This window comes from Octopus bimaculoides, chromosome 1, assembly GCF_046866305.1.
Source record: "Octopus bimaculoides isolate indiv1 chromosome 1, ASM4686630v1, whole genome shotgun sequence".
Lineage (NCBI taxonomy): Eukaryota > Metazoa > Mollusca > Cephalopoda > Octopoda > Octopodidae > Octopus > Octopus bimaculoides.
In genome coordinates, this window is record NC_142928.1 from 182,331,237 (window position 1) to 182,353,573 (window position 22,337).

Sequence of the window (22,337 nt, forward strand, 5' to 3'; positions counted from 1 at the left end):
GGGAGGGAGAGAGAGAGAGAGAGAAGGTATGTTTCTTTTTTGTTTCCAAGCAAGATAATATTTCCCCATGACCAGACATATATTCACAGAAGATTGGGAACAAAGGACAATGCTCGTGTGATGGTGACACTCATTTACAACTATCACCTCAAGTGAAGACAAGGTGACAGTAACACACACACACACACATGCACATACATATATTATGTAGGTAGAGAAAAATCCAAACTGTCCTGTTATCTAAAATGTAAAACTTTATAATTCCTATTAGCAAACGTAACATGTGTAATGGTGAATAAATAATATCAAAAAAAATTTCAGCTTCCTATTTTGTTATATGTACACACATACACACATACATACATAAATACACACACACACATATATATATGTTGTTGTTGTTGGCACTCCGTCGCTTACGACGTCGAGGGTTCCAGTTGATCCGATCAAAGGAACAACCTGATCGTGAAATTAACGTGCAAGTGGCTGAGCACTCCACAGACACGTGTACCCTTAACGTAGTTCTCGGGGATATTCAGTGTGACAAGGCTGGCCCCTTTGAAATACAGGTACAACAGAAACAGGATGTAAGAGTGAGAGAAAGTTGTGGTGGAAGAGTACAGCAGGGTTCTCCACCATCCCCTGCCGGAGCCTCGTGGAGCTTAAGGTGTTTTCGCTCAATAAACACTCACAACGTCCAGTCTGGGAATCGAAACCGCGATCCTATGACTGCAAGTCCGCTGCCCTAACCACTGGGTCATTGCGCCTCCACAACACACATTTATACATATATACATACATTCATACACACATGCGTACATACATACGTACATACATACATACATACATACATACATACACACATGCACACATACATATATATATATATATATATAGAGAGAGAGAGAGAGAGAGAGAGAGATAGAGATAGAGAGAGAGAGAGAGGATGGTCTTCTTTCAGTTTACATCTACCAAACCCACTCACAAGGTTTTAATTGTCCTGGAGCTATAGTAGAAGACACTTGCCCAAGTTTTCCCACAGTGGGACAGAACCTGGAACCATGTGGTTCAGATGCAAAATTTTGCCACACTGTCATACCATCCTCTGATTTATAATTTTCTTTCTCTTTCTAGAATGCCATAGTTATTCTCAAATCTTTGGACAGGAAAAATTTTTACCTTAATCTAAACAGTGAAGAACGCCACATCTACGACACCAATAAGCTTCCAATGGTTAATTTATATTTAAGGTCTTTGGGGATTCTCGTAAGTTTGATACACCTCAATATTTCCTTCTTCATCTAATTAACATAATGTATTTCAGAAAAGATTGTTTCCCCTATAATATTTGACCATCAGAGGCACATCGCATATATGTATCTTACTTTCTTTCTAAAAGTTTTGTTCTATTGCTCCTTTTTTTCTGTCTTTATCTCACAATCCATTCACAGACTCTCTATTCTCTCTGTCTCCACTGTCACATTTGGATCTTTGTGATTTGACGGGCAACACTTGTTTTCTTAACGAAACACTTTCAAACTTGGGACACTGGTAGAATGTGTCATACAAAACAACTTTTTCTCTTAGCCTTCTTAACAAAAAAATGTACATCGCAAGTTATTTCATGTTAAAGTTGTCATATTTCTGTAACTTCAACCAATCATTGACGTCTATTCAGCTGAATACAGTCAGTGCTGGCCGGTCATAAAAATGTTATTCCCTGTGACATATTTCATCCGGTTTAATCGTAATTTATACGCATATATTGTTTATATAATAAATTACGCTGTGCGTATCTGTGTGTGTATATTTTCCCCATAACCTCATTCATAACCCTAACCCTAACCCTAACCCTAACCCCAACCCTAACCCTAACTCTAAAACTCGAACCCTAACCCTAAACTAGAGTTTGATTTGAAGAAGATGTGGCTGCTATTTCTAGGAAATGAAGCACTTGGTGGAGGTGCATTAATAATTCTGGTAGCTCCAATAACAAGTGCAGGCAATATTCAAGTATTTTGATGGCTTTTTCCCCTTTGTTTACGAACAGTCTAGTTAATCGGAAATGTCAGAACTAACGGGGGTTAATACCATATACACCGTCACAGTAGTTACTGTATTCAACTGAATAGACGTCAGTGATTAGTTGAAATTATCGAAATAAGACAATTTTTAACGTGAAATAACTTCGAATACAAAATTTATTATCTGTTCTATACCACAAAATATACAAGTATACGAAGTTTGAAAGTGTTTCGGTACCAAAAACACTACATAAAAAAATGTTGCCCGTCAAATCACAAAGGTCCTCACATTTTTCTTTTTCTCCTTCTCTCTGTCCTATCTTTCTGTAATGCATCTCAGTAGCAATTTCTGATGGTTGAGGGACTTTTCCTGTTTTCATATCTTTAATTGCTTTATCTCAGGGGTTTTCAAACTTTTTGACTTGCGGACCCCTTTATATTTCAGGCTTTACCCCCTTATAAACGCGTACGAAATTTATACATAAATATTTGCTTAAAATAACATATATTTTTACATTTATTTATTTAACAGTATTTAACAAATAGGTTTATTGTCAATTAACAAATTTCGATTAAAAAACATATATAAAATCAAATTGCCCATAAAAAGTATTTGCTGTCCACGGACCCCCTGTCTTGTCCTTGCGGACCCCCTGTGGTCCACGGACCACAGTTTGAAAACCCCTGCTTTATCTGTCATACTGTTGCCACTTAAATTAGCTGCTATGCATCATGCAACTGTTGCTAGGCATAATGTAACTCTTGCTATGCATCATGTAATTGTTCTTAATCATCTTGTAATGTAATAGTTGCTACAGATCATGTAATTGTTGCTATGCACCATGTAATTGTTGCTATCTATCACATGATTGTTTCAGCCAGAAAAATTAGATACTCTGTCAATTATTCATGTGACTGGAACAAAAGGAAAAGGCTCAACATGTACTTATACCGAAGAGATTCTCAGAAGTAAACACTACAGAACTGGCCTCTTCATGTAAAATATCTTTGTTTTTATAAAATTGTTGCTGCTTATGATGATGAAGATGATGATGATTGTGGTGGTGGTGGTTGTGGTGGGGTGGGGGTAGCAGAGTTGTTTAGGTCAGTATAGTCTGGTATGTGTGTATGTGTATGCATGCATGCACATGTGAGCGTGTGTGTATGTATATGGGAGAATTCACGAAAAACAACAGATGAAGACAGGTGGTGTAAACAAAAAATGGATGTATTAGTTTAACGCTCAGGAATAGAGAAAGTCTTTAATGTTTCGAGCCTACGCTCTTCAACAGAAAGGAACACAGAATGAAACAAGGAGAGAAAAAAATATAAGTGTAGTGGTCAGCGATCTATCATGGCAAATGCCGGACAAAAGGATCACACAGGAGAGTTAAGAAGAAGGGGAGATAACAAAGAAGTAGTGATCCCATGACGAAGGTGTGTGTGTATGAGAGAATGCTGGTGATCTTAACGTATGCATGGGTGTATGTAGGTGTGAAGGTGTGAAAATGTGGGGAAGGGAGTTGGTCAGTGCTAGTGTGTGTGTGGTGGTGTGTTGTGTGATATGGTGTAGCATAGTGTGATGTGAGGGTGTTAGGAGGTGGGGGAGGTGAGAGTGGGGAAAGCATGGGTGGAGTGTGGGTTAGTCTGAGGGTGGAGGTAGAAGTAGGGGTATGTGGGTATGGGAGGAGGGAGAAAGAGAGGAGAGAGTAAGAGAAAGAGAGAAAGAGTAGGAGTGAAGAGAAGTAGGAGTGAAGAGAAATAGGAGTGAAGAGAAGTAGGAGTGAAGAGAAGTAGGAGTGAAGAGAAGTAGGAGTGAAGAGAAGTAGGAGTGAAGAGAAGTAGGAGTGAAGAGAAGTAGGAGTGAAGAGAAGTAGGAGTGAAGAGAAGTAGGAGTGAAGAGAAGTAAAGATATATATATATATATATATATATATATATATATATATATATATATATATATATATATATATATATATATATATACATATGACAGGCATCTATCAGTTTCCACCAACCAAATCCACTCACAAAGCTTTGGTGAAACTGAGTCTATAGTAGAAGACACTTGCCCAAGGTGCCATGCAGTAGGATTGAACTCAGAACCAAGTGGTTGGGAAGCAAGCTTTTTACCACATAGCCATGTTGCCTGCACATGTGTGTGTGTGTGTGTGTGTGTGTGTGTGAGTATATATATATATATATATATATATATATATATATATTAAATATATTTTTTCAGTGTGGTATGATGGTTGGGGGTCCCAGGTCTAGAAACCTGAAGGATGTATGAAAAAATCTGGTCCTAAATTGCTTTGCATTGAGCTCTGAACTTTTGATGGAACTATAGGGACACCCTAATGTGCTTCTTCCTCCTCTCCCTCTACTTCTTCCTCATCCTCTCAGCTCCATCCCTCCCCATCCTCCTCCCTTCAGTTTCCTCTTCCTCCTTCTCCCCTTCTTCCACTTTGCCTTCTTCTTCCTCCTTCTCCCCATCCTCCTCCTCTCCTTCCGCCTTCTCTTCTTCCTTTTCCTCCCTTCTCCCTCCTCTTCCTCCACTTTTTCACTGTCTTTATACACCCATGTTTCACCTGCGTTTTACTTGTAGTTCTCCACATATATTTGATGAACGAGATCGGATACAAATAAATGGAAAACATTTGAGCAAAGAAACGTTTCGAGACTATTTTTGGCACTGTTTTGATACCATTAAGGTAAATCACAACCATTTAAGCCTTCTTTCTCTTCTCCATAAGACAATTCCAAGCTCCATTAAGAAATAGAAACAGATACTTTTCCATATCATAAGGGGTTGATGGTGAATCAATGAGGGCCCTTACAGGCATGGCTGTGTGGTAAGAAGCTTGCTTCCCAACCACATGGTTCTGGGTTCAGTCCCACTATATGGCACCTTGGGCAAATGTCTTCTGCTATAGCCTTGAGTCGACCAAAGCCTTGTGAGTGGATTTGATAGATGGAAACTGAAAGAAGCCTGTTGTATATATATATATATATATGTGTGTGTGTGTGTGTGTGTGTGTGTGTGTGTGTGTGTGTGTTTGTGTGTATGTGTTTGTTCCCCATCCCTGTAACTTAGCAGTTCGGCAAAAGACCAACAGAATAAGTACTAGGCTTACAAAGAATAAGTCCTAAGCTTGATTTCTTTGACTAAAAACTTTTTAAGGCAGTGCTCCAGCATGACCACAGTCAAATGGCTGAAACAAGTAAAAGAAAAGAATATATATATCGTTGTTGAACTCATTCGAAATAGCAGCCCAATGCCCCTCAAATTATATCCTATTGTCTCTTTAAAAAAATGTAAGATACTTTGGAAAAGATAGCCTTAAATAGCCTTAGATATACTGTTTCAATAAAAAGTTGAAAGCTCATGGCTGAAATACTTATGATCACAAGTCTACTCGGTCGAGGCTGACCTGGGGTTAAATAACAACAACAACATCAAAAGTGGTCATGTGACCAGTCCTTATGTTTTATTTCTGTAGAGTTAAGCAAATTTGAAATAAAATACCTCTCCCCAGATAGGATGGTGGTCTACTGCAAGAAGCATCTTGTAAAATGAACTGAACACAGTGTTACCCATAATGCAACAACATAAGCTAATGAGGGTGACTTTGCATGGTCACTGGCCTGCTAAATGTAGCAACCAAACCTCCCTCAATACATATCCTACTATTTAAAATAATGCAAGCAATAAAGGACACATTAGATAATATATTTCTACACACAGTAAGTCTGAATGAAAAAAAAACAAGATGGTCAATATGAGAAAATTTGTCACAGAGAGCTTTTTTCAAGTACTGAAGAATATTAAGGCCAGGAGTTATTTTAATGGCTAATGAAGGAAGTTTTGGAGAAAGAGACAAATGGCTTGATCTTAGCTGCACAGGATCAAGAAATCAGAACAAGATACATCAGGAAGAATACAGAGAGGAGACAGTTGCACATGTGCTCTCTGAATGTAAAATGCTTGCTTCAAGGATTTATAAGAACTAGAGACAAGATAAAGTTGCTACAACCTTACATTAATGAATCTGTAAAAAAAAATAGGGGATTTGGACATGTTGGAAATGGTATGACCATAAAACAGAATGTGTCTTTGAAAATGACCAGGTAAAGGTACTGTGGTAGGAATATTGACAGAATCCCTAATGCCAACTTACTGCCTAAGAATTAAAGGTAAAAAAAGTAAAGGTTACCTTCTCGAGTCATGCTGACTCCTCTCCTAAGGGTCAGTTTTCTGGTTTCCATGGCATATAAATTCTTCCCCTGGACAGGACACCAGTCCATTACAAGATTACTCACTTTTGGCTGCTGAGTGGACTGAAGTAACACAAATGAAGCATTTTGCTCAAAAATACACAATGCACCACCAATCCAGGGATTGAAACCGCAATCTTACGACCGTGAATCCAACACCCTAACCCCTAAGCCACATGCCTCCACCTACCTTGGAATTGAACCTGAATCTCTGTGTTCAAACATAAAAGTAACTAAAAACCAAAACAGGATTTTGTTAGGGATTGGTGACATCAGCAAGTAACTAGCCATTCAGATCTCTGGTAGAAGTATAAAGAACTCGTTCTTATCAGTGGTTTGGCTGACCAGCGAAAACACAGTAGACCCAGCAGATGTTTAACTCATTAATATCCCCATTGTAAACAGACCATTAAGTACATATAGTTTCTCTGATAACTAACTAATGGTCATAATACAGTTAAAATCAACTAACTGCACGAACCTATGCCACTCATTGGAATGTAATAACTATCACAGTCTACTATCTCTGCTGACACAGACATACATTCGTCATGGACACACATAAACTGATTCACCTGGCTGCATGTCTTTTCACGTTGCTGTAGCCTGTTGTTACAGTACTATGGTGTATGGTAATTCAAACAGATGACAAAAGCATTCCTCGCCAGATATTGTCATACACAAGAAAGAGGAAAGTGTGTTGCTTAACTGGTGTTGCTTACCTGTTTGATACAAGAGTGTTAGAAAAAGGACTTGGGAAAATAGATAGATATCAAAACTTAAAATACCATTAGTTAATCTTTCAGCTATAGGCACAAGACCTGAAATTTGTGGGGAGGGGATAGTCAGTTACATCGTCCCAGTACACAACTTGTACTTATTTTATCGATCTCAGCAGAATTTAAACTCAGAACATGAAGGCGGATGAAATAATGCTAAGCATTTCATCCAGCATGCTAATGATTCTGCCAGCTCCTCTAAAAAAAGTAGACCAGCCTTAACAACAACAGCAACAGCAGAAGCAACAACAAGCTTGCCAAAGTAGTTGAAAATAAAGACATTATTGTTCTTTGAAATTTAGTATCCAAACTGAATATGCTATTCAGACCAACAGACCAGATATTGTGGTAAAAAAATGACATTGACTAAATATATCTACACATAGATATGTGAATCGCAACTGACTGCAACATCTCTGTGAAAACATTTGAAAAGTTAAGTAAATTTTAGAATTTTTGAATTTGAAGTCTCAAAAAATGTGGCATCTTAGGCCAACAACTTTACTGCCTTCCATTTGAAGACAGTACCAAATGGCACTTTTAAACACATCTATTCACCATGCAGGAATAACTACAGTTGCCACAGCTGCAGTGAAAACTTCTACATACTGAGTCCTCCATACAGAGGGTTTTCACAGTAATTGGATCTTTCACAAGAATGCACACCATACTAAAGAAACTACACCTTCCACAAAAATGCATATTTAAGTGCAGATGCCCCAGTCTGGTCTGATGAAATCTGAAGCAATATCCAAAGTTCAGACACTAATAAAATATGAAAGTGATGTATCCATTCACCATTGTCCAAAGTTTGACCTTCAAGAATAGTTTTCTTTCCTTTCTAAGAGTGCCAGCCCCATTACACCTATCCTCCTCCTGGTTTCTAGCTATCTGGAGATCTGACCATAACTAAGTCTGGTTGAGTCCAGTTGTCTAAATACCTTAGCTTAGATTACTTTGCATAACTTTAAAATATCTCCTAAAATTATATTCCTTTAAAACAGCAACATTATCTTGCCATATTAGATACACCACTTGTAATGTTTGTTTATCTATGTCCATTCTTTGTTTAATATATAGCATTCATCTTTTATTTTCTAGATTAAATTTTTTTTTTAAATTGTAGTTTTTGTAATATTTGTTGTCAGAGTAAAATCTGAAATATTTATTAAAAAACCTGAAATTATTGAACATCTGATGAGCAATGCTTTCTGATTTTGCTTTCAAAATTGGGAAACTTAATTAGTCTCATTAAGCATGCTGTTCTTTCAAACAATCTTGTATGTCAAAATTTTTCAAGAATGTCTGAAAGCCATACTTTGCTTACCTTCACAATACTCAATGGCAGATTTATGTATGGATCAATAACAGCCATGGTCCAGGGACCCCAAGCTTGGGTGGCAGAGTTTCCTTAAGCATTCCTTAAGCATTAAGACAGAGAAGCCTAAAGCTTGAAATTAAAAATTTTTTAAATATATTTACAGTAATCAAATAAATAATTTGTAATGTTTTAATTACTTATTTAATTTTTTTAATCAAATAGAATTTTTTAAAAATTGCCGAGCTCACTTTCAATTTGTTGGGCCTTTTTAAATTTAAAAAGTCCTTAAATTCAACCGAGTCCCTCTGAATCTACTAAGGCTCTTTTAAGTTTGGGGTCTCTTCAAACTGTTTGGGGCCCCTTCATTTAATTGGGCCTTTGTGTGTTTTGAATTAGCAAAATCATTGGGACCCTCAAAGGCTATTTACCCAGGGGCCTCCATGGGTTTAAGTCCACCCCTCACAATAATCCGTTTTCCTTCCCTTATAAGTATTTGACACTCTGTCTAAAAGACTATAAACCAGTATTTTTTAAAACTTTTTTCTTTGGTTTTTTATTATTATTATTATTATTTTCTTTACAGGAAGATTGTAGCCCGTTGTTGCCAAATTTCTTCCAGTTTATGACAGTCATGGCCTTTTACATATTCCTCAAAGAAAACATTGATGTGGTTGTATTGGAAGTTGGCATTGGTGGTGAAAATGACTGTACGAATATAATTCGAAACCCTGTTGCTTGTGGCATCACACATCTTGACATCGATCATATAGACTATCTTGGAGACACCTTGGAAAAAATTGCCTGGCACAAAGCAGGTATATTCAAGGTAAGTTTGAAATCATCAAATCATTTATGTATGTGTGTATGTATCTTCACACATATGTATTTGTGTGCATTCATATATGTGTACAGGCATGGTGGCTGTGTGGTAAGAAGCTTCTTTCCCTACAACATAGTTCTGGGTTCAGTCCCATGTGTGGCACCATGGATAGGTGTCTTCTGCTATTTGCTCAGGTTGAATAAATCCTTGTGAGTGGATTTGGTAAACAAAAACTGAAGGAGGCCTGTGAGTGCATGTGTGTGCGAGTGTCAGTGTCATTGTGTGTGTGTGTGTGTGTGTGTCTTTGTATCTATGTTTGTCCCACACTTCATAACTGGTGTTGGTATGTTTACATCCTCTATAACATTAGTGGTTCAGCAAAAGAGTCTAATAGAATGAGTACCAGGTATAAAAAAAAATTGTAGTGGGGTTGATTCAATCAATTAAAAATTCTTAAGTGCAGTGCTCTAGCATGGCCGCAGTCTAATGACTGAAACATGCAAAAACAAATGTTAAATCTGGTTCATGGGTGCTGTGGAGAATGATGTAACAAAGTTGCAGAGAACAAACAAGGGATTCATTAAGAGTTATGTCCCTTGGCCCCAAAGTACATTAGGATGGTTGTAACGTTGTAACAATCTGGAGGATGAAAATATATGCAGGTTGGGGTGTATTAAAGGGGTTTAATGTGTGTAGGTTTGTTTGGGGTGGGAGAGGTGTTTGGCAAGCACCCAATCAATTAACCGTGTGTATGATGCATATGTGTATGTTTCCATTTGTGTATATTTTGGTTAAAGACTACTGGTTTCTCAGACTGTGACAGCCAGTGGTAGAGAGCCCAATTCATATAGTCATGGTGAGACCCATAGGTAAGATAATATATATATAGGTATATATATATATATATATATATATGTGTGCAGGAGTGGCCATAGGCGCAGGAGTGGCCATAGGCGCAGGAGTGGCTGTGTGGTAAGTAGCTTGCTTACCAACCACATGGTTCCAGGTTCAGTCCCACTGTGTGGAACCTTGGGCACGTGTATTCTACTATAGCCTTGGGCCGACCAAAGCCTTGTGAGTGGATTTGGTAGACGGAAACTGAAAGAAACCCATCGTATATATGTATATATATATATATATATATATGTGTGTGTGTGTCTGTGTTTGTCCCCTCAACATCGCTTCACAACCGATGCTGGTGTGTTTACGTCCCCATAACTTAGTAGTTTGGCAAAAGAGACCAATAGAATAAGTACTAGGCGTCCAAAGAATAAATCCTGGGGTCGATTTGCTCGACTAAAGGCGGTGCTCCAGCATGGCCACAGTCAAATGACTGAAACAAGTAAAAGAGAGAGTATATGTCTGTATGCGTTAGAGGTTAAGCAACCATCTAAGGGATAGAAAATATCCAATATACTACTGGGTGTATACCTACGTATTTATATCCAAGTGCTTACTGTTGCAAAGCGATATCACAATTGAATACTAGGTATGGGTGGGGGTAAATCAGAAATTTACCCAGGATTTATAAGGCAAATAAGACAATGGAGAGGATAAACAATAGACAAACATCAGCCTGTAAACATTCAATTTATTAATTGATTACAATCATATGCGTAGGTGATCCAAATAAGCAAATGAAATGAGCAAATAAATAACTAAATAAATATATAAATAAAAATAAACGAATAAGAATTAAATGAGTGTATTTGCTTATTTCATTCGTTCATTTGGATCACCTACACATATGATTGTAATCAATTGATAAGTAGATATAATGAATGTTTACAGGTTGATGTTTGTCGATTGCTTATCCTCTCCATTTTCTTATTTGCCTTATATATATATATATATATATATATATAAACAATATATGAGTGTATGCATATATATGTACATGTATGTATATACATTCATCTACATGTACATATAGATACATAACTGGGTACATGACGTGGCAAAAGAACAAGGACAAAATGGTAAACAAGGTGCAACAAACAAGCAGGCCACATAGAAACATCCCCTTCATCAGCTGCCACCATTAAAACTCCGGCGTTTCGAAGAATTAAGGCAGTACGCATCGTTAAAATGGTTCTTCCCACGAACACAAATTAAATTGTTTTTGTGGAGGGTAGTGGCGGACGGAAAACAAGACAGGAAAACGAAACGGTGAAATAAACAAACAAAAAATTTTGGATATATACATATATATATATATATATATATATATATATATATATATATATATCCAAAATTTTAAATTTAAAAGAGTTTTGATGCTGATATCCTTTTTTCCCTGAAGATGTGTAAGGCAATTTATATGTTTGACTTGAATTTGACAGTTAAATATAGCCTTATACAGAAATGTTGACATAGGAATAAATTTCAATAATAATGGATATCAGCATCAAAACTCTCTTTTAAATTTAAAACTTTGGATATATAACCAAGGAGAACGATCCTTAAGGAGTCTACTTTAGACTTTTTGTAGAGAAATCTCTTGCTATATTGGTAGCGATTACATGTTTTTCTCATCATCAACTCATTGTGGAGATATCATCATATGAACAAATATATATATATATATATATATATATATATATATATATATATATCATATACAATATTAAGGATTGAAATGAATCAGGTACTTAAATGATAGGCATCAAGTTGCATCAGACTAACTTGCAAAACAGCACCGTAAGTCGAATAAATAACAAGAGTACCAAAGTACATCCAGAGAAATATTAAGACTATGTATACAAAGAGTTTAACTCTTATAAGGATTTTAATAGCCTATGTGCTAATCCAAAAGTGTATGTTGTATTGGTCAAACAATATTTGGTATACTCCAGAATGTCCAATGGGTTGGGATTCCAGTGAGGTGTATCATGAACAAATAAATAACAAATGATGGATAAGTGACACTCATCCATTGTTTGTTATTCATTTGTATATATATGTATGTATGTACCATTTAGTTCTGGTCTGTGTTTGTCTTACATTTTGCCTTGTTTTTGCTATACCAGCGAGGTGCAACTGCAATTACAGTCTTACAACAAGATGTTGCATTGAAAGTTTTTTGTGAGAGAGCTAATAATAAAATGGTAAGTGTTTTGTTTGTCACTTCGCTTTAAAATTTTTCCAAAGTGTGGTTGTTGTCATTGTTGTGCTGGCAAGAAGTTGTAGTGGTAGCAGCAGTTTGTTCAACCCTAGGTCTGCTCTCACTGACCAGAACTATGATGAAAGGTGCTGCTGTTATGATCTTTCCATCTTCCACTCAGACACTGTTTACTGAACTAATTTACACTCCATCCGTTACGACGTCGAGGGTTCCAGTTGATCCGATCAACAGAACAGCCTGCTCATGAAATTCATGTGCAGGCGGCTGAGTGCTCCACAGACACATGTACCCTTGATTCCAAATGACACAGAATGTGACAAGGCTGTCTGAAATACAGGCGCTACTCATTTTTGCCAGCTAAGTGAACTAGAGCATTGTGGAATAAAATCTCTTGTCCAAGGACATCACTCACCAGCAGGTATCAAACTCATGACCTTATGATCGTGGGCCGAGTACCCCTAACCACAAAGCTACATGCCTTCACCCCTGTTTACCTAGGAATGCAACTGTATACTCCATCGTGATTCTCTTTCTTTTCAAGGAAGAAGATTATAATTTGAGTGAGATTTGGCTGCTCTTTCTACCAGGTTAAATGACCATGAAAAGACTCCTTAAAATATGTTGTTGTTGTCGGTGGTGGTGGTGGCGTTGGCGGCGGCGGCGGTGGTGGTGGTGGCGGTGGCGGTGGTGGTGGTGGCGGTGGTGGTGGCGGCGGCAGCGGTGGTAGTTGTGGCGGCGGCGGCGGCGGCGGTAGTGGTGGTGGTGGTGGTGGTGGTGGTGTTGGTGACGGCGGCGGCGGCGGCGGCGGCGGCGGTAGTGGTGGTGGTGGCGGCGGCGGCGGCGGCGGTGGTGGCGGTGGTGTTTGTTTATGCTTTTTTCTTATGCTGCTTTTTTTATTACAGTGTTCCCTCTACTTGGCACCCCAACTACAAAACTACAGCACCTCAAAGAACTGCCAAATACTTGAAGAGAGAGAAGATTGTGAACTTGAAAATATGTCACTTGCTATTCAACTAGCGAGAGTGTGGATACAGAATCACAACAAAGGTATACCACAAACAACAATCCTTCCAGTCGTCAATCTGTTTGCTAGAAATAACAGCTAAATCCCCATTAAGCCAAAGCCTATGCACTTAAAAAGAAAGAAAATAAGGATATCATATGTAATTCAGTTTCACTATTACTGAAACAAAATTATGCAGACATGGATAGGTATAGGCGTGGCTGTGTGAGAGGAAATTTGCTTTTCAGCCACATGAATTCAGCTTCAGTCCCACTGCATGGTACTTTGGGCAAGTGTATTCTATAATAGTCCTATAGCTCTTGACTGACCAAAACCGTATGAGTGGATTTGGCAGATACAAACTGGAAGAAGTTGAGCAGGTTTATTAAAACATAATTATCAGCAACAGAAGCAGTATTAGTGCGAAAAAGCAATTTTTGTATCCAACTTAACATGAATGTTTTGTTGGAACTTTAAATACTGCCTAATATACCTTGAGAGGAAAACCCTACCACCACCACCACCACCACCATTACCATCATCATATAGGTGCAAGGTGTATAAAAACACGCATATTTATATCATTGGCAGATCAGAACCGAGTACATATATATATATATATATATATATATATATATATTATTATTATTATTATTATTATATGTGCATGTGTCTTTGTGTCTTGTTTGTCCCCTGTTCCCATAACTTAGCAGTTCAGCAAAAGTGATTAATAGAATAAGTACCTGGCTTAAAATATGATTACTGGGGGTCAATTAATTTGACTAAACATTCTTCATGGCAGTGCTCCAGCATGACCTCAGTCTAATGACTGAAACTACTAAAAGATTAAAGATAAATCTAATCTTACACACACACACACCCATCCGTTCTCAAGGCTTTTCTCATCCCACGGTGAAAAGTGAAAAAGAGATTTACTCAAAGTGCCACATGTGGGACTGACCCAGAAACAATGTGGTTTGGAAGCAAGCATCTATACCGTACAGCCAATGCTTATACCTGTGTGTGTGTGTAAGTGTGTGTGTGTGTGTGTGTGTGTGTGTGTGTGTGTGTGTGTGTGTGTGTGTGTGTGTGTGTGTGTGTGTGTGTGTTTGTCCACAACCTCTACTTGACAAATTGTGTTGTGTAGGTTTCTATACATCCTTGTAACATAGCAGTTTGGCAAAAGAGACTGATAGAATAAGTACCAGGCTTTAAAAAAAAACATATATACTGGGGCTGATTTGTTTAAGTACCAGACTTAAAATTAAGTACCGGGCTTATTTTGTTTGACTAAACCCTTCCAGATAGCTCCAGCATGACCACAGTCCCATAACTGAAACAAGTAAAAGATTAAAGACATAGATGATTTTTTTTCTCCCAGATTTTCTGGATTATGTTTAATTATTTTATTTCATTGATTTAAACAATTTTGCAATGTGAGGTTCTTTTACAATGACTAGATAACAAATGTTTTTTTTTTCTTAGTTGCATCAGAGAGGAAATGGGTGAATCCCTTTGAGGGAGAGGAAATTCCTGAGATAGACAAAGATGTGGCAGATATAGAGGATTCTATAACAAGTAAGTCCCATGTAAGGATTTTGTTGGTTTGAAACTCTGTGCACAATTTTTCTTAAGGACCATACCAACATACATACCTGCATACATACATTCATACATCATATTTGCATTTATACATACCTACATGGTATTTATACATACCATACATTGATACATATTTGTATGTGTACAGGCATGCATACATACATACAAGTTGTTGTTGTTCTTGGCACTCCGTCGCTTATGACGTCGAGGGTTTCAGTTGATCCGATCAACGGAACAGCCTGCTCATGAAATTAACGTGCAAGTGGCTGAGCACTCCACAGACACGTGTACCCTTAACATAGTTCTCGGGGATATTCAGCGTGACAAAGAGTGTCACAAGGCTGGCCCTTTGAATACCGGCACAACAGAAACTGGAAGTAAGAGTGAGAGAAAGTTGTGGTGGAAGAGTACAGCAGGGTTTGCCACCATCCCCTGCCGGAGCCTTGTGGACCTTTAGGTGTTTTTCGCTCAATAAATACTCTGGGAATCGAAACTGCGATCCTATGACTGCGAGTCTGCTGCCCTAACCACTAGGCCATTGTGCCTCCACTTCAGGTCATGTATACATGTATTTACTCATCATGTTCATTCATTGGAGTGCAGAAGACTAGTCATCCTTGAGGATGATTGATGACTTGATAGTGAGATTGTTTAAAGTGAAGAAGACTTGTGCACCATCAACCTCACTCTCTCATCTGTAACCATCTTCAATCCAGTGACAAAACCAGGGGATGACCAAGAACTTCTGTCAGTTTCTGTCTACCAAATCCACTTAGAAGGCTTTGATCAGATTGGGACTATAATAGAAAACACTTGCCCAAGGTACCACTCTATGGAAATGAACCTGAAACCACATGCTTGGGAAGCAAACTTCTTAACCATACAACCACGTCTGTGCTGTATAAAATATATCAATTCATTGTTATATACAGTTTACTCTTTGTAATTAACCATAAAGCTTACCATTTATTGTGTATGGACTTTCCAAGGCGAATCACTATTTTAGAAATAAAGCAAATTCTAGAGCCAAAGTATAAAGGACCAAAAAATAAAAGACCATAAAAATAGTTGGGAGTGAAAAACCAAGAGAACAGGAAAGTGTAAAGGGCTATAAAAATGAAGTAAAATGTAATAAACAGAACTTATTCTAACTGGACCTCTCTAATAGTATATATTATTTGTCATCCATTAACAGTACTGGAGCCTCTAAAATTACCTGCAAGACTTCAAATTTTCACAGAAGGAAATATTACTTATTATATGGATGGTGCACATACAAATGGAAGTATGGAAGTATGTATCTCTAGTCAATCATTATTAAATTTTTTGTGTTTAATTCTATAATTTAAGATTATCTTTACATAATTTGAGTCTATCAGGATTTTCATATAATCTACATTTAGTATGTAACAACTTTTTCATAAAGTTACTTGTCTAGAGTTTGTCAGCATGTCTTTATCATGTCATGTGGAAATTTATTTTTATATCTCATGTATGTTTCCTACATGTACCTTCATACTGTAAATGAGCTTTACATCATGTGACTGGGTAGTCATCTAGATCCTCTACAGCAAGAAACCTATTCTGCTCTGGCCCTTTTCTCTCATATTTTACCCTTCTCTACTCCTCATCTCCTAGCATAAAGTTGCCACCTTGAGGTTTGTAGTCTTGCAAGTTGCATGACAACCTGGTAGTGCTGAGAGAATGAAAAAAGCACCCTGTACATTTTGTAAAGTGGTTGGCATTAGGAAGGGCATCCAGCTGTAGAAACCATATCAAAAGGCGGCGAACTGGCAGAAACATTAGCATGCCGGGCGAAATGCTTAGCGGTATTTTGTCTGCTGCTACATTCTGAGTTCAAATTCTGCCATGGTCGACTGAGCCTTTCATTCTTTCGGGGTCGATTAAATAAGTACCAGTTACGCACTGTGGTCAATGTAATCGACTTAATCCCTTTGTCTGTCTTTGTTTGTCCCCTCTATGTTTAGCCCCTTGTGGGCAATAAAGAAATTAGAAACCATATCAAAGCAAAAATTGGAACACAATGCAATCCTTGAGTTTGTTGGATCCTGTCAAACCATTGAACTGATGCCAGTATGAAACATGGAGGTTAAGTAATGATGATCATGACGATGATGATGATGATGATATATGACTGTGTAACTCCACTCTGTATGTGATCTAATTATTTTAATATAAAATGCAACTTGCAACTTAAAGTCAGAGATGCCCATAGGTGAGCAATTTTGTCAGAAGGTTCCTGTGGCTGATATGGCGTAATGCTTTACAGCAGGGGTCCCCAAACTCTTTAAACCATTGATCCCTTCATGGAATCCTTGACCCCACATTGACCACCAAGCAAGTACAAAAAGAAAATAATAATAATTAAGCAGATGTGCAGTTTCAGGTATTTATCGACCCTTTGAATAGTCCCATCGAACCTCATGGGTCTGTATCAACTACCTTGGAGACCCCTGCTTTATGGAGATCAAGGGCAAAAATCCAGATTCTTGTCAATCTTTTCAATAAGTAGTCTCAAGAACAAGAGTTTCCATCGTCATATAAATGGTCTCAGGGGAAAAAGTCTACTAATGTGACTATGGGAACTGTATTGGTAGATACCAAGAATAGAAATAGATCTAAAAGGATTAAATAGATGGTTGTTTATGACTCTTTCCATCACATTTGTAAGATTAAACATGTGTACAAATCAGTCAGGTGTTATTAAATATTTTATATCTTCATATCATCGATATATGTTTCAATGGATGCATTCAAAATAAATCCAACAGGATGAATAATGTGGAGCAATGCATCAATCTCATCAGGGAGGATATAAACAACAGTGTGCATCAATTAGACATTTTAACAGATGTCTGTAAAAAGATAAGTACTGGGATCAATGATTTGTTCAACTAAAACCCTTTAAGGCAGGGCTCCCTTTTTTGCATGAGTCTAGTAACTGAAACAAATAAAAGTTAAAAACAGGCAATTATTTTTGAAATATAAACATGCATGCATGTACACACATACACATGTGGTGTGTGTGTGTGTGTGTGTATCAGTTGATCTCACCAGTTGGTTTGAAGTCTAGATTCACCTTCCACACTTTATCGTCATCATCATTTAATGTTTGTCTTCTATTTTGGCATAAGTTGGATGATTCAACAAGGATAAATTGGAGGATCATATCATGCTTCAATGTTTACTTTGACATGATTTCTATAACTGGATACCCTTTCTAATGCCAACCATCTACAGAGTGTACTAGGTGCTTTTCTTCATGGCATTTTCTGTTTTACAAAAATTTTTAATTATTGATTTTATTAGAATTGTTGTGTTTAGATATTAAATACTCCTTCGGGGAAGTTTTTGTCTCCTATTTGCCCGGATAATAACTTTAATTGATCTGAATTTTTTTTTTTCTTTTTTTTTTCAACTCTATATTTTATATGTGAGGTCCTAATACCTGAACATACTCTTAGCAAGTCATACCCACATCCATACATACTTACTAACAATACTATCTTTTATCAGTGTTGCTGTACCTGGTTTAAGAAGAAATCTCAACAATGGCCTAGAGATCAGTAAGTACGTTTTACAGCTTGCTATTCTTTTCTTTTTAATTATTACATGTTGGTTCAAAAAAAAAAAAAAAAAAAAAAAAAACACAGCAGAGCCCTTTAATATCCATATAACTCTTTGAAATACACTATCTTTGTTTCTCTAAATTTCGAAAATAATGAAGATTCACCTGTGCTGGTGCCACCTCACCTGTACTAGTCCCACATATAAAGTACTGTTCACTCTGTTAGGTGGTTGGTGTAAGGAATGGCATCTAGGCATAAAAACCCTACCAAAACAGACATTGGAGCCTGGTGCAGTCTTCTGCCTAACCAGCTGCTGTCAAACTGTCTAAACCTTGCCAGCATGGAAAGCGGATGTTAAAGGATGATGATGACAATGAACTTTGTCATTATGAAGTTGTTGTTTGGAATATAGTTTAACGAGAAAATTTGATTGAAGGTTTTAATTTAGGTCACTTTAAAACAGAAAGTTTGTGCCATAGAACTAAGGACAATCTCGGGCAGGCTAGTATAAAAAAATACTAATCTCCAGAAGTGTTTACAATGATTAGTGCTTATCTTTTCTTTTATCACCTTATGTAGTTAAAATCTAAATCTCCTCTACATATAATAACATTATGTCACAAGTTGTATTTTCACAAGATCTGATATCTAAATACATAGGCAAACGTCTTCTACTATAGCCTTGGACCAACCAAAGCCTTGTGAGTAGATTTGGTAGAGGGAAACTGAAAGAAGCCTGTCATATACATACATACATACATACATACATACATACATACATACAAACATACATACATATATATATATATATATATATATATATATATTGGAAGGTTTGGAGGTGATGTACAGGAATTATATATTAGAAAAAATAATAAGGTACTCAGATATCTGGATGGTTGTACATTTACAGATTTTTATTAATATGTTACATGCTTTATAAATATTAGCGCTTGCATCTATTCTTGTAGATTCTTCAGATATGATTTCACTTCAGAGGATTTGTCTCTTCTTATAGTAATACTATAAAAAGAGACAAATTCTCTGAAGTAAAATCATATCTGAAGAATCTACAAGAATAGATACAAGCACTAATATTTATAAAGCATGTGACATATTAATAAAAATCTGTAAATGTACAACCATCCAGATATCTGAGTACCTTATTATTTTTTCTAACACACACACACACACACACACACACACACACACACACACACACATATATATATATATATATATATACGAGTTTGTTCATATTATTTTCCTTCACAGGGACAGTAATATAAGAAAAGCATTACTATTTACTGTAAGTGGTAAACGAAAAGCAAAAGCAATGATGAAAATATTAAAGGTAAGAAAATATTTCTTTTCTGCAGACAAATTGTTAAAATTTAAGATGACTGTATGGAATTATTGTCATTTAGACTACTGTGATAATGCAAAGACTGGATATATTGCCAATCCAGTTGTCAATTATCCAATTGTCTCTCACAAAGTCATTCACCATATGTCTGCCATGAGTCTACAGGTTCACGAAGCTGGTGCTCACCTGTGATTTTTCGGTGTTTCAAGCCAAGTAATTGCTTAGAGATTCCCTTGTTGATTCATGTGTTCTCATCATCATCATCATCATCATCATCATCATCATCATCATCATCATCATTACCCTCACCATCATTGTTTTAATGTCAAACAGAATTTGTTCAGGCAAATTTTCTTCCTGTCATCAACTATCACCTTTTTTTAAAAAAAATGAAAAATAATATTTTTCCCTGACTGGACATGTTTCCATGAAAGATTGGAAAAGAATGACACCTCTTGTATAATGGTGAAGCTCACTTACAACAAACAAACATGCGCACACACAAATGCATACATATAAGAAAATGTGACGACAAAGGAATAAATGGTTATTATCTTATAAACTTCATTAGTTTACATCTGTTTCTGCAATAAGATGCAGTGAAACACCCTCACCACCAAAGAAAAGCACACTCGATGGAAGGAAAAACCAGTAGCACTGGCAGAGAGCTTCTTCAAATGCAGTTGCTGTATGTTTGACTATCACTCACATGTGGGCCTCTACAGCCACAACGGGTGCTGTACCACAATCTGCAGCTGACACAATTTCTTCAGGCACAGATCCATAACCTCTTCAGACTGACGGATACCTACTATATTATATAAACTCACACACACACACAAAAACCTGATAACACACAAGGTCCCTTGATCTTGGATGCAAAACCTTGGGTAACTCTAGGTCCAAGATATAAATTTTTGTTGTAATAATTACTGCTCTATTCTTTAGAGTGTGCTTCTTCCTGATATATGTTTTTTTATTAACTATGTGTGTGTGTGTGTGTGTGTGTGTATTTCTACATTAATAACTCTCCAATCCATGCCAGCATGGAACATAGACATTAAGTGGAATGCCAGTCTCTCATCTAGGAGGGCCTTGAAATCAATGTTACCAACTGGGGACTATGTGTGTCGTAGTGATAATAAAAAGACCCAAAGGAGGTCTGCAACGAAATAATTTTACTCAACACTTTGCAAGTGAATCAGTGGAGGCAAAGATGCGTCTCATTTACTTGACAATTTATGCACCACATTGCAGAAATCACAATGTAAGTATATCTGAAAGGGTAGTCTTACACTGTTGTACCGTTGAATTACAAATAATGCTCATCTGTTATGTTCGGGTTAAAATTTCATCAACATCAAAAATATATGAATTTTCATGGGAGTTATGGCCGTTATGCATAGAATATAATTTCCAAATTTCATAAAGATCCGTTCAGTACTTTTGACGTAGTTTTGGATAAGAAAACAAATGACTAATGTGTGTGTTTGTGTGCATGTGTATGTGTGTGATGGGTGTATATGTGTATAGATATCTGTATGCATGTATATATATGTATATATGTGTACATATTACATGTACATCTATATATATACATCTACACATGTGTACATATACATGTATGCATATAGATCTATATCTATATATATATCTATACATATACGTGTACATATACATCTATATGTATACATATACATCTCTCTCTCTCTCTTTCTCTCTTTCTCTCTCTCTCTCTGAAAGTATCTGTCATTACAGTATCGAAATGTGATTGTTTCAGTTAGTGGAATAGTTTCATTTTTAAAGTGAAAGTATTTGACATGAGTGTTTTTGTTTCACTTTTGACACGTAATACTTAAATAGTGGAGGAGATATTATGTTGCCGTGGGCTCGAACTCTGCAAGAAGTTAAAAAATTTTTTGGACTAAAACACAACTGGAACCCTAAGTAAGGCATCTGTAAAATTTGAATGAAATTGGTTGCGTAGTTCTCGAGTTTTAGGGATTCACACACACACACACACACACACACACACACACACACACACACACACACACACACACACACACACACACACACACACAGACAGACAGACACACATTCTCATTTATATATATATATATAGATTACTGCTCTAATGCTTTAGAGTGTGGTTCTTTTGTGGATGACAGCTTACGTTGGGGAGACAGCACATAGTATAGGGGAGAAAATAGGTGAACACTGGCAGGAGTTCAAAGAGGAGAAAAGCTTGTAGTGTTCTACCAACATGCTCAATTAGAACAAAGAGGCTTGTTTAATAACATAGATGTTAAGGTATTATCAATGCCAAGAACAGACATGATACTTAGACAGATTACAGAGGCCATATAGACAGACCAAGCCTCAACAGAAAATACGAATGGAATAACACTCCCCACCGCAACACTATGC

General features: G+C 36.9%; 1 protein-coding gene across 1 annotated transcript in view; it reads left to right on the plus strand.

Moving 5' to 3' along the window:
- LOC106873025 (folylpolyglutamate synthase, mitochondrial) overlaps positions 1 to 22,337 on the plus strand; it is a 35,685-nt gene that overhangs the window by 6,927 nt on the left and 6,421 nt on the right. The window contains exons 2-11 of the mRNA XM_089363420.1: positions 1,135 to 1,266; positions 2,903 to 3,021; positions 4,633 to 4,738; positions 8,986 to 9,228; positions 12,252 to 12,329; positions 13,249 to 13,393; positions 14,835 to 14,927; positions 16,147 to 16,244; positions 18,489 to 18,538; positions 19,817 to 19,895. Coding sequence (XP_089219546.1) covers positions 1,135 to 1,266; positions 2,903 to 3,021; positions 4,633 to 4,738; positions 8,986 to 9,228; positions 12,252 to 12,329; positions 13,249 to 13,393; positions 14,835 to 14,927; positions 16,147 to 16,244; positions 18,489 to 18,538; positions 19,817 to 19,895 — 1,143 coding nt within the window. The remainder of the gene's footprint in view (positions 1 to 1,134; positions 1,267 to 2,902; positions 3,022 to 4,632; positions 4,739 to 8,985; positions 9,229 to 12,251; positions 12,330 to 13,248; positions 13,394 to 14,834; positions 14,928 to 16,146; positions 16,245 to 18,488; positions 18,539 to 19,816; positions 19,896 to 22,337) is intronic.